This window comes from Gossypium hirsutum, chromosome A10 (genome assembly GCF_007990345.1).
Source record: "Gossypium hirsutum isolate 1008001.06 chromosome A10, Gossypium_hirsutum_v2.1, whole genome shotgun sequence".
NCBI classification, from domain to species: Eukaryota; Viridiplantae; Streptophyta; class Magnoliopsida; order Malvales; family Malvaceae; genus Gossypium; species Gossypium hirsutum.
In genome coordinates this window covers 110,553,848-110,564,882 of record NC_053433.1, presented here as the reverse complement: position 1 = coordinate 110,564,882, position 11,035 = coordinate 110,553,848, and the positions used below count along the sequence as shown (strand labels likewise).

Here is an 11,035-nt window from a genome sequence, read left to right as displayed (position 1 = left end):
CTTGATAGTCATGTAACTAAAAAAATGACGTTTTCATGAACCTGAATTTAACAAAATAATTTACTATATGCAAAAATAATATAAAATATAAATTTATAATTTTTTAAGAATTTTATATTTTTTTACATTTTTTATAATTTTCTTACGACTCTATAAGATATTATAAATTTTCTATATTTCTATATTTCTATATATTTTATAATTTTTTTACGATTTTTATAATTCTTTTATCTAATTTTAAATAATTATTTAATTTTTTATTAAAATTTAATTATTTTATAATTTTTATTTATTTTTTATTTTTATCAACTTTTTGCCATAAGTGACATCGTGGTTGTGACACGTGGTGAAACTAAAAAAGAATAGGGGTGGTTTAAGTACCCAAGCAAAAAACAAGATCTTAATTTTTTTTTGAAAAAAAATTTGAGGACTTTTTTTTATGTATTTTGAGAATTTAAGTCCATGGTTGAGTGGAAAAAAAAACAGAGGCTCTTTTTAATGCATTGTGAAAGTTAAATAAAAAAATAAGAAATTAATTTTTTTTATTTTTTTTTAAGTTTAAGGGTCTTTACACCCTTTAAACCTAAAAATATAAGAAATTAAATAATTATTTGGAATGATATGGTGGTTTCTGGATTATTCTGAAATCTAGATGGTCTTCTCACGGCAACTTGATTCAGGAAATCATCCGGTCAGCGCATTTGAAAAAATGATTTATTACGTGGCGGTGTATGAACTGAAAAGGGCGTGCACATCTATTTAAATTTTATTTCAAAATTGCAAAAATAGGTCAAAACCCATTTAATTTGGTGAAGTTCTACTAACAGGTGGCAACCTTGTTTTAGCCGTATTTGCCTTTGCTTTACATTGAACAAGTTTTATGTTACTTTAGGAAAATTGCTTTTCTTATAAGGAAACTAGATTTGCTTTGGTAGTGACCATCTATAAATCTTTCCTTCATCTTTTAGTTAACAGAGTTACTTTAAAGATGTTGATATCCAAATTCAATGCCATTCAGAGCAACACCCTGTTTCAGCTTCATAAGGTAATTATTAACATCTCTTCTCAGTCCTTTGTGTTTGAGGTCTGGGTTATCCCTGTCTTTGTTTTTTGAGGCTGTGAGAGGTATACTGTTCCATTGGGATTTGCTTGGTTTAATCAGCGCATTAGGTGAATGAATCTAATGGCTGAAGCCCTTGTTTTGGGGTTTAATTCTCTGTGTTTTTAGTATGATGGAGCCTATGTTACCTTTTCACTTCCTTGTTTTTAGCAGGGTGTCACATCACAGTCCAGCGCATTCTATTCCTCGGTTTCTACCGCTAAAATATACATAAAAATATAACTATCACCATTATTTATTATATGTCTCATAAACCCGTGTCTGAATTGGCCGGCGGTTCAATGAACCGTCTTCCTTTTCTTGCCTTTCCGCTCTTCGGGCGGTGAGATTGGAGTGAATCTATTTTCCGGCTCTCTTCCTTCTCCTGCTGCCAGGGCCTTTGTTTCTTTTGGGTGCTATGCAGAGGCTCCTGAATGGTTGTTGTGCGGCGGTGCCAGTCTGCGGGTTTGGAGAGTTAGGGGTTCCGATGATGGACTACCCGAGCCTTTTGGAGGGTCTTGATTTGCGTGCTTAGTCCTTTTTGTTTGAGGTCTGAGTTGTCCTTGTCTTTGTGTTTTGAGGTTGTGAGAGGTATACTGTTCCATTGACATTTGCTTGGTTTGATCAGCGCATTAGGTGGATAAATCTAATGGCTGAAGCCTTTATTTTGGGGTTCAATTTTCTATGCTTTTGTATGATGGAGCCTCTGTTACATTTTCACTTGCTGTTTTAGGGCCGTCCTTGCTTGCTTTGGGTATGGCCTTGCCTGAAAAGAAAACAAGAATCTATTATCACTCTGTTTCAGATCTAGGAACCTTTTTTTTCCATCATTTGTTTTCTCATAAACATGTTGAGATATCTGATGTTGATGACGAGGCTCAGCTTAAAAAAGTCTGAAATCACCCTCTTCATCACTTGCGCCTTCCCAGATTTCGGTGTTTACTTACTTTATTTCTCGATTTTTGCAGTCTGGACTTGCTTTGCCCAAGAAATTGAAGAAGGGTGACAAGTTAACCAAAGCAATACTGGCTTTTGCCTTACCCTGCTTGCTGCTGCTGATTCAACCAGTACAAGGGGCTTCCAAAACCCCAAATTTACAGTATGGCACAATTGGGAGGAGGAATAATGCTCCTTGGACACACCCTCCACCTGTTAATGACCCGACAAGGGGTTGCAATGCCGAAAACGGTTGTCGCCAGTTTACTCTGAGTCTTGAAAACCGCAGGTGGGTGAAATGAAAATCCATGTTAATGTTCATTCATTTTCCCTTCAATACTGTTCCCCTGATGTTGAAAGTGTTGATACAGAGGAACCCTAGTTGAAGCTGTTGGCAATGTTACAATGGCGGAAGGAACTTTGAACCACAGAGAGCCAGGTACCGAGGCCATAGCTGCTGGGATTGCCACTTGGTTCTTGAACAAGACTGAGTCCAATAGCAATACATATGGGCGATTAAGGATTTCACAAGACCCAATTTCCAGTGCCGCAGTGTCATCACAAATGTTGCAGCTACAGGTATCTGAAAGGGAGTCCCATCCTTTGGTTGTTTCCTTTAATAGCAACTTTCAATAGTTAATGTTCATTCAACAAATTCGTTAGCAAGAAAAAGAGATTGAGGAGTTGTTTAATATTGCTAATTGCATAACTCATTAGGTGAGGTTTAGTTGTATTTTGGAAGTGCTATTGCCTAAGCCCGGCAAATAAACTCTCTAAAGAAAGTGAGATCTCTATTAATTTCTGTTTCCATCTACTCATATATTACTTCTCAACATTTCCTATGGCTACTACATCTGTTATATCAAATATGGGTTCTCTTTTTTGCTTTGCTACAAATGATTTGTTTACTTATCTGAGTTTGCTTGCAGGCTGTTTCTCGAGGGATTGCTCGTATGGGACTGCAAGTGTGAGAATTCTCATAATATTTCAAATGAAGTTTGTAAACAAGTGATTGCTTAAAGTCTTTAAGCTCCCTTACTTATTTTGCAGGTATTCATCAATGTCAACTGAAGATAACTCCAAGATACCTCCGGCAGATGGAAACATTGAAATAAAAGTTAATTCAACATCGAACATGGTGGACTTGAGGTTCTTCACTAGCCTTGAAATCAGTCTAGGGGAAGCTGATATTATACGCGTCTTGGAATCTGCTAAAACTATATTACAGTCCACTCGACACTGAAGCTGAGTTTAGCATGGCGGACTTGAGGTTCTTCACTAGCCTTGAAATCAGTCTTGGGGAAGCTGATATTATACGTGTCTTAGAATCTGCTAAAAATATATTACAGTCCACTCGACACTGAAGCTTAGTTTAGCATTGTTGTTCCGGTTAGGAAAAAATCTGTTGCGAGAGAAACCAGTAAAAACACTTGCACTTTCTTGAAGTTGCGATGTCAATCTACTGTATTTGAAGTCGCAACACTGCATTATTAAAGTCATGACGCCAAGCATCTGCCGTTGATGTCGCTATGTGAGCCTTGTTGAAAAGACAAATTAAAAGGGGTGTTGAAAAGTCAAAAAAATGGGAGGTGCAAGTGGCACCGAAAGAAAAAAATGGTAGGCAAGTTGTTTAAAGTTGAATGGGATAATTGCAATTTTGGTCCCTAATTTTTAGGCCATTTGCAAGTTAGTCCCTAAACCTCAACTATAAATAGGCCTAACCATTTCTCATTTACACCATCCCAACCAATCTTTCTCTTTTAGTTTTCTCTCTTCTCCCATTTGAGAATTCTTAAGGAATTCTATTTGTTTGTAATACTTTGGAGATAGTAAAGTTATCATCTGGTGTTAGTGCCCGAGGACGTAAGTATAATTTACCGAATCTCGTTAAATCTCTTGTGTTCTTTCTTGTCCTATTTTTCTTTCAATATTTGAAGGTATAATAGTAGTATTTAATTGTGCTATTAAATTACTATAGAAGGGATATTCTGTCTAAGGAAAGACTTGGTATTTAAGAGATCCATGTGATCCACCTCTCTTCCTTGGGAATTGAACTTTGTGTGATTTTTTAGTACAATAATTTACACGCTTCCGACCCTATTGGAACAACAAGTGGTATCAGATCCGAAGGTTAATCGTAGTATGCTCTGTGGTTGCAGTTTAAACTGATCTTCCACATCAGAAAAGATTTCCTTAGGTATATTGAAAGATTATGGAGAAAACGGTCAGTGTAGGAGCTTCAACATCGTCCATATGGACAAGACCGACAATTGCAAATGCAAGATTGGCCGTGGAGATCTTTGATGGCACGGGCCATTTTGGTATGTGGCAAAGTGAGGTTCTAGATGCCCTTTTTCAACAGGGTCTAGACATTGCCATTGATGAAGAGAAACCAGATGATGTACAGGAGAAAGATTGGAAGGCGATCAATCGGTTGGCATGTGGCACAATTCGATCATGCCTTTCTCGAGAGTAGAGGTATGCTTTTTCAAAGGAGACTTCTGCAAATAAGTTGTGGGTGGCACTTGAAGAAAAATTTTTGAAGAAAAACAGTCAAAATAAGCTCCACTTGAAGAAAAGACTTTCGCTTCACATACGTCCCAAGTACCACAATGAATGATCACATCACCAAATTTAATCAGTTAGTCACTGATTTGCTGAATATGGATGAGACATTCAAAGATGAAGATTTGGCTTTGATGCTGTTGGGGTCACTTCCTGAGGAGTTTGAGTTCCTAGAAACTACTCTACTTCATGGTAAGAGTGATATATCTCTGAGCGAAGTCTGTGCAGCCTTATACAGTTATGAACAGAGAAAGAAGGACAAACAGAAAAACTCAATCAGAGATACAGAAGCTTTAGTAGTCCGAGGTCGTTCATACACTCGGAAGAAAACTCAAAATGGGAGATCAAAGTCAAAGTCCAGACTCGGGAAAGATGAATGTGCCTTTTGTCATGAGAAAGGCCACTGGAAGAAAAATTGTCCAAAGCTGAAGAATAAGGGAAAAGCTGCTGTAGATGCTTGTGTTGCAAAGCATGATACTAGTGACTCTGAACTATCACTGGTTGCATCATCATCGTCGTTCCATTCAGATAAGTGGATATTGGATTCGGGTTGTACCTTTCATATGTCCCCTAACCGGGAGTGGTTCTCTGATTTAGTAGAACTAAATGGAGGAGTTGTTTATATGGGCAATGACAATGCCTGTAAAACTATTGGGATAGGTTCAATCCAATTAAAGAATCAAGATGGATCAACCAGAGTTCTGACTGATGTTCGGTACGTGCCCAGTTTGAAGAAAAATCTCATCTCATTGGGAGCCTTGGAATCCAATGGTTCAGTTGTTACTATGAGAGATGGGGTTTTGAAAGTGACATCTGGCGCACTTGTGATATTGAAGGGCATCAGGAAAAATAACTTGTATTACTACCAAGGTAGTACAGTTATTGGAGCAGTCGCTGCAGCTTCCGGCAACAAAGAATTAGACTCAATACAGTTGTGGCATATGAAGTTGGGACATGCCAGCGAAAAATCCTTGCAAATTCTGGCAAAGCAAGGATTGTTGAAAGGTGCAAAGGCTTGCAAATTAAAATTTTGCGAGCATTGTGTTATGGGAAAGCAAAAGAGAGTGAAATTCGGTACTACTATCCATAATACAAAAGGTATTTTGGAATATGTTCACTCAGATGTGTGGGGGCCTTCCAAGACACCTTCATTGGGAGGAAAACACTACTTTGTTACTTTTGTTGATGACTTTTCCAGAAGAGTTTGGGTGTATACCATGAGAACTAATGATGAAGTGCTTAGAGTTTTTCTTAAATGGAAAACTATGATCGAAAACCAGACTGGCAAGAAAATCAAGCGGCTTAGGATGGACAATAGAGGGGAATATAAAAGTGATCCGTTTTTCGATGTGTGCCAAGAGTATGGTATTGTTCGACACTTCACAGTTAGGGATACACCACAGCAGAATGGATTGGCAGAGCGTATGAATCGAACATTGCTGGAGAAAGTTCGATGTATGTTGTCCAATGCTGGGTTGGGCAAGCAATTTTGGGCTGAGGCTGTGACATACGCTGGCCATCTTGTTAATCGTTTGCCATCATCTGCATTAGAAAGAAAAACTCCTATGGAGGTATGGTCTGGAAAATCGGCTACAGATTATGATTCCTTACATGTGTTTGGATCCACTGCATATTACCATGTGAAGGAGTCAAAGTTAGATCCGAGGGCAAAGAAAGCTCTCTTTATGGGAATCACTTCTGGAGTGAAGGGATTTCGTCTTTGGTGCTTAAGCACAAAGAAAATGATCTGTAGCAGAGATGTTACCTTTGATGAATCTGCCACATTGAAAAAGGTAGCAGATAAAGATATTCAGACAAGCAATACTCCACAGCAGGTGAAGTGTACTCCAAAACAGGTGGAGTTTGAGCAGATGGGGATTTGCCCAGTTAATAAGTCTAATTCTCCAGCCACAATAGAGGAATTAGAGGTTGAAGAGGTTCTGACCCAAGAACCACTAAGTACACCAGAACCAGTTGCAGTTGCAAGGCCACGGAGAGAAATTCGTAAACCTGCTCGATTTACTGATATGGTGGCCTACGCCCTTCCCGTTGTTGATGATATTCCTATCACTTATCAAGAAGCAATGCAAAGCTTAGAAAGTGATAAATGGAAAAGCGCCATGGATGAAGAAATGCAGTCTCTCCGGAAGAACAATACTTGGGAGTTGGCGCAATTACCGAAAGGTAAAAGGGCAATCGGATGCAAGTGGGTATTCGCAAAGAAAGATGGATCTCCTAGCAAGAAGGATATTCGCTACAAGGCAAGATTGGTAGCTAAAGGCTACGCTCAGAAGGAGGGAATTGACTACAATGATGTATTTTCCCCTATTGTGAAGCATTCCTCCATTAGAATTTTGTTGGCCTTGGTAGCACAGTTGAATTTGGAGCTAGCTCAACTTGATGTTAAGACGGCTTTCTTGCATGGTGAGTTAGGAGAGGAGATCTATATGACTCAGCCAGAAGGATACACAGATGCTAGTGGTAGAAATTGGGTTTGTAAGCTTAACAAATCGCTATATGGATTGAAGCAATCCCCGAGGCAGTGGTACAAGCGATTTGATAGCTTTATGAGAAGGCAGAAGTACACAAGAAGCAAATATGACAATTGTGTATATTTACAGAAGCTGCATGACGGATCTTTCATTTATCTACTCTTGTATGTTGATGATATGTTAATCGCTTCGAAGAGCCAAAATGAGATAGATAAGCTGAAGGCTCAGTTGAATCAAGAGTTCGAGATGAAAGATCTAGGTGAGGCCAAGAAGATTCTTGGCATGGAGATAAGTAGAGATAGACCGAGAGGCAAGCTCTGTTTAAATTAGAAGCAATATCTGAAAAAGGTATTACAATGTTTTGGTGTAAATGAAAACACAAAACATGTAAGTACCCCACTTGCTTCTCATTTGAAACTTAGTGCTCAATTATCTCCGAAGACTGAAGATGAAAGAGAATATATGGCGAAAGTCCCATATGCTAATGCAGTTGGGAGTTTGATGTATGCGATGGTGTGTACGAGGCCTGACATTTCACAAGCTGTTGGAGTTGTGAGCAAGTATATGCATGATCCTGGAAAAGGACATTGGCAAGCTGTGAAATGGATTCTAAGGTATCTTCGAAAAACCGTAGATGTTGGTTTAATTTTTGAACAGGATGAAGCACTTGGTCAGTTTGTAGTTGGATATGTTGATTCTGACTTTGCTGGTGATTTAGATAAACGTCGTTCAACTACGGGGTATCTGTTTACTCTTGCGAAAGCCCCAGTGAGTTGGAAGTCTACCTTACAGTCTACAGTAGCTGTGTCTACTACAGAGGCAGAATATATGGCAGTTACAGAAGCTGTTAAGGAGGCTATTTGGCTTAATGGATTGTTGAAAGACTTAGGAATTGTTCAAAGTCACATAAGTTTATATTGTGACAGTCAGAGCGCTATTCATTTAGCGAAAAATCAAGTCTATCATTCAAGAACCAAGCATATCGACGTAAGATATCACTTTGTGCGGGAAGTCTTTGAAAAGAAAAAATTCTACTTCAGAAGATTCCGACAGCAGATAATCCCGCAGATATGATGACCAAGGTGGTAACAACAATCAAGTTTAATCATTGTTTGAACTTGATTAACATCCTGAGAATTTAAGCACCTTTAGGTGTATGGCGCTCGAGAGCGCATTTGGAGGCACTACAAAAGATAGTTTTATCGAATTTGGGGAGTTGAAGGAAGTATGTGAAGATGTGATTATCCTAATCAAATCTTCAAGGTGGAGATTGTTGAAAAGACAAATTAAAAAGGGTGTTGAAAAGTCAAAAAAATGGGAGGTGCAAGTGGCACCGGAAGAAAAAAATGGTAGGCAAGTTGTTTAAAGTTGAATGGGATAATTGCAATTTTGGTCCCTAATTTTTAGGCCATTTGCAAGTTAGTCCCTGAACCTCAACTATAAATAGGCCTAACCATTTCTCATTTACACCATCCCAACCAATCTTTCTCTCTTAGTTTTCTCTCTTCTCCCATTTGAGAATTCTTAAGGAATTCTATTTGTTTGTAATACTTTGGAGATAGTAAAGTTATCATCTGGTGTTAGTGCCCGAGGACGTAGGTATAATTTACCGAACCTCGTTAAATCTCTTGTGTTCTTTCTTGTCCTATTTTTCTTTCAATATTTGAGGGTATAATAGTAGTATTTAATTGTGCTATTAAATTACTATAGAAGGGATATTCTGTCTAAGGAAAGACTTGGTATTTAAGAGATCCATGTGATCCACCTCTCTTCCCTGGGAATTGAACTTTGTGTGATTTTTTAGTACAATAATTTACACGCTTCTGACCCTATTGGAACAACAAGCCTTCCATGGTAACTCGATAAACTTTGAAAACTTTACATTGCGGTTCTCGAATGGCCTCGAGTTAACAAAAGAGTTTTCGTAAGCTCGTATAAACTTCAAATTAGAATATATAATGGGTTATAAGGATGAAATGATCTTATCAGTTGGTACAAATTGTGGAATTGATTGAAATTTGTGATCATAGTTACTCTGGTAACGAATATGGCATCTCATGACTCGGACTCGACGATTGTATTGAGTTTAAGGTGTTACATTTTCTTTATTTGGTTGTGTTGTTACCTTGTGTATGAGTTTAAACTTTTTTTCATTCGAGAGGTTATTATTAGTGTCATTATTTTATAATAGACAGATTTTCAAATGATTGTTTTTTCTTTAAATTGAATCCTTAAAATGATGCTAATGTTGTATAGTTTTCAGTTATTTAATTTTTTATACAATTTTAACAATCCTTAAAAAAGAAAGTAAAAAATGATAAAATAAAGTGTTACATATATTTTCAATTTATTATAAATAATGTGAAATATTTAAATAATAATCATTTAAATTCTATCAAATTGTTTAATTATATTTTATAGTTAATTTAAGTAATATATTATATAAGTGCTTTTTTTTTCAAATAAATTAAAAGGTAAATTCCATCCAAAGTCATTAAATTATTAGTAAGTTCATGTTTTAGTTATTTAATTTTAAAAAGTTACAAAATGGTCAAAGTTTTTATTTAAATCACTAAGTGGTTAAAATTATTGTTGTATGACATTCTCTATTTGCACTGCTTGTAGTTCAATTTTTTTTCATGAAACAGCTTTGAACGTCCTAAATTTGCAAATCGAAATTCAAATAATTGTATTCTTTGATCGACTTGGATTTAAGGTATATTCTTCTCCTCGTTGACGGATATTGATCCACCATATCGATCATCAAATCATCGCTTAGACTTCGATAGCTAGACTTTAAAAAAACTTAACAACTCAGTGATTTAAATAAAAACTTTTGAATAGTTCAATAACCTAAATGAGAACTTTTAAATAGTTCAATAACCTAAATGAGAACTTTTAAATAGTTCAGTAATTTAAATAAAAACTTTTGAATAGTTCGGTGACTTAAATGAAAACTTTCGAAGAGTTCAGTGATCATTTTGTAACTTTTTAAAGTTAAGTGATAAAATGTAAACTTATTAATAGTTTAATGACATTGGATCTAATTCACCCTAAATTAAATTCATGTTTATGAAAAATTCATAATTAAAAGAGTTGAGTTTGCTATGTTGAAAGTATGGTTTTATTTTGATGGAATTGAAAATTTATGATTAATTTTTCTACAATATTTTTTTAGATAAAAGTAACATTTAATTTTTAAATTTGGTAATTTATCTAAAAAAAATTGTAGAAAAAATTATAGTCATTAAGCTTTTCTTCGATCCACATTAGTTTTAAAATTTAATAATTATGTATATCCTAAATTTGAATTCCGTTAAAGCATGATAATGTGATGTGAATATGAAGGTTATAAATTTTCAAACACTTTTTTCTCATATATAAGAAATAAAATAATTATTTGGCAAAATATAATACGGATTGAATTAATTAGAGATATATGAAATAAAATAATTATTTAGAAAAATAATTAATGTAGGCGAAAAATCGATGATATTTGAAATATTTTACATATAAAAGTAATAATGATATTTAAAATAATTATTTATTTTTATAATATTAAAAATAACCATACTAATAATGTAGGCGGAAAAAATAAATATTTGACATATAAAATTTATATATAAAGAAAAATATGTCAAAAAATTAGTTGGTATTTTAAAAAAATAAAATATATTTAACATAATTATAAATATAAACAATATATTTTCATTATATAATTACGTATTTGTTAATTTATTTTATATAAATAAAAGAGTTATTAGTCAAAAAGATGAATTAAAAATATAAAAACTTTAAAACAATGTTTATTAATTAAAAATTAAAACAAAGCTTGAAACAAAATAAAGTAAAATAAAATAATAAATATAAATATATTTATGAGATGAATCGAAATTGGGACTAGAGTTGTTCATGAGCCAGATCAAGTTTGGATAGGGCCAAA

At 35.1% G+C, this 11,035-nt stretch overlaps 1 protein-coding gene across 1 annotated transcript; it reads left to right on the top strand.

Annotated features, from left to right (window-relative positions):
* Window positions 1-885: 885 nt before the first annotated feature.
* LOC121203204 (uncharacterized) lies at window positions 886-3,569 on the top strand. The gene is made up of 5 exons (XM_041078072.1): window positions 886-1,045; window positions 2,068-2,324; window positions 2,407-2,614; window positions 2,965-3,002; window positions 3,086-3,569. Exons 1-5 carry the CDS (start codon window positions 989-991, stop codon window positions 3,276-3,278), a joined length of 753 nt encoding a protein of 250 aa, XP_040934006.1. The 5' UTR covers window positions 886-988; the 3' UTR covers window positions 3,279-3,569.
* Window positions 3,570-11,035: the final 7,466 nt, after the last annotated feature.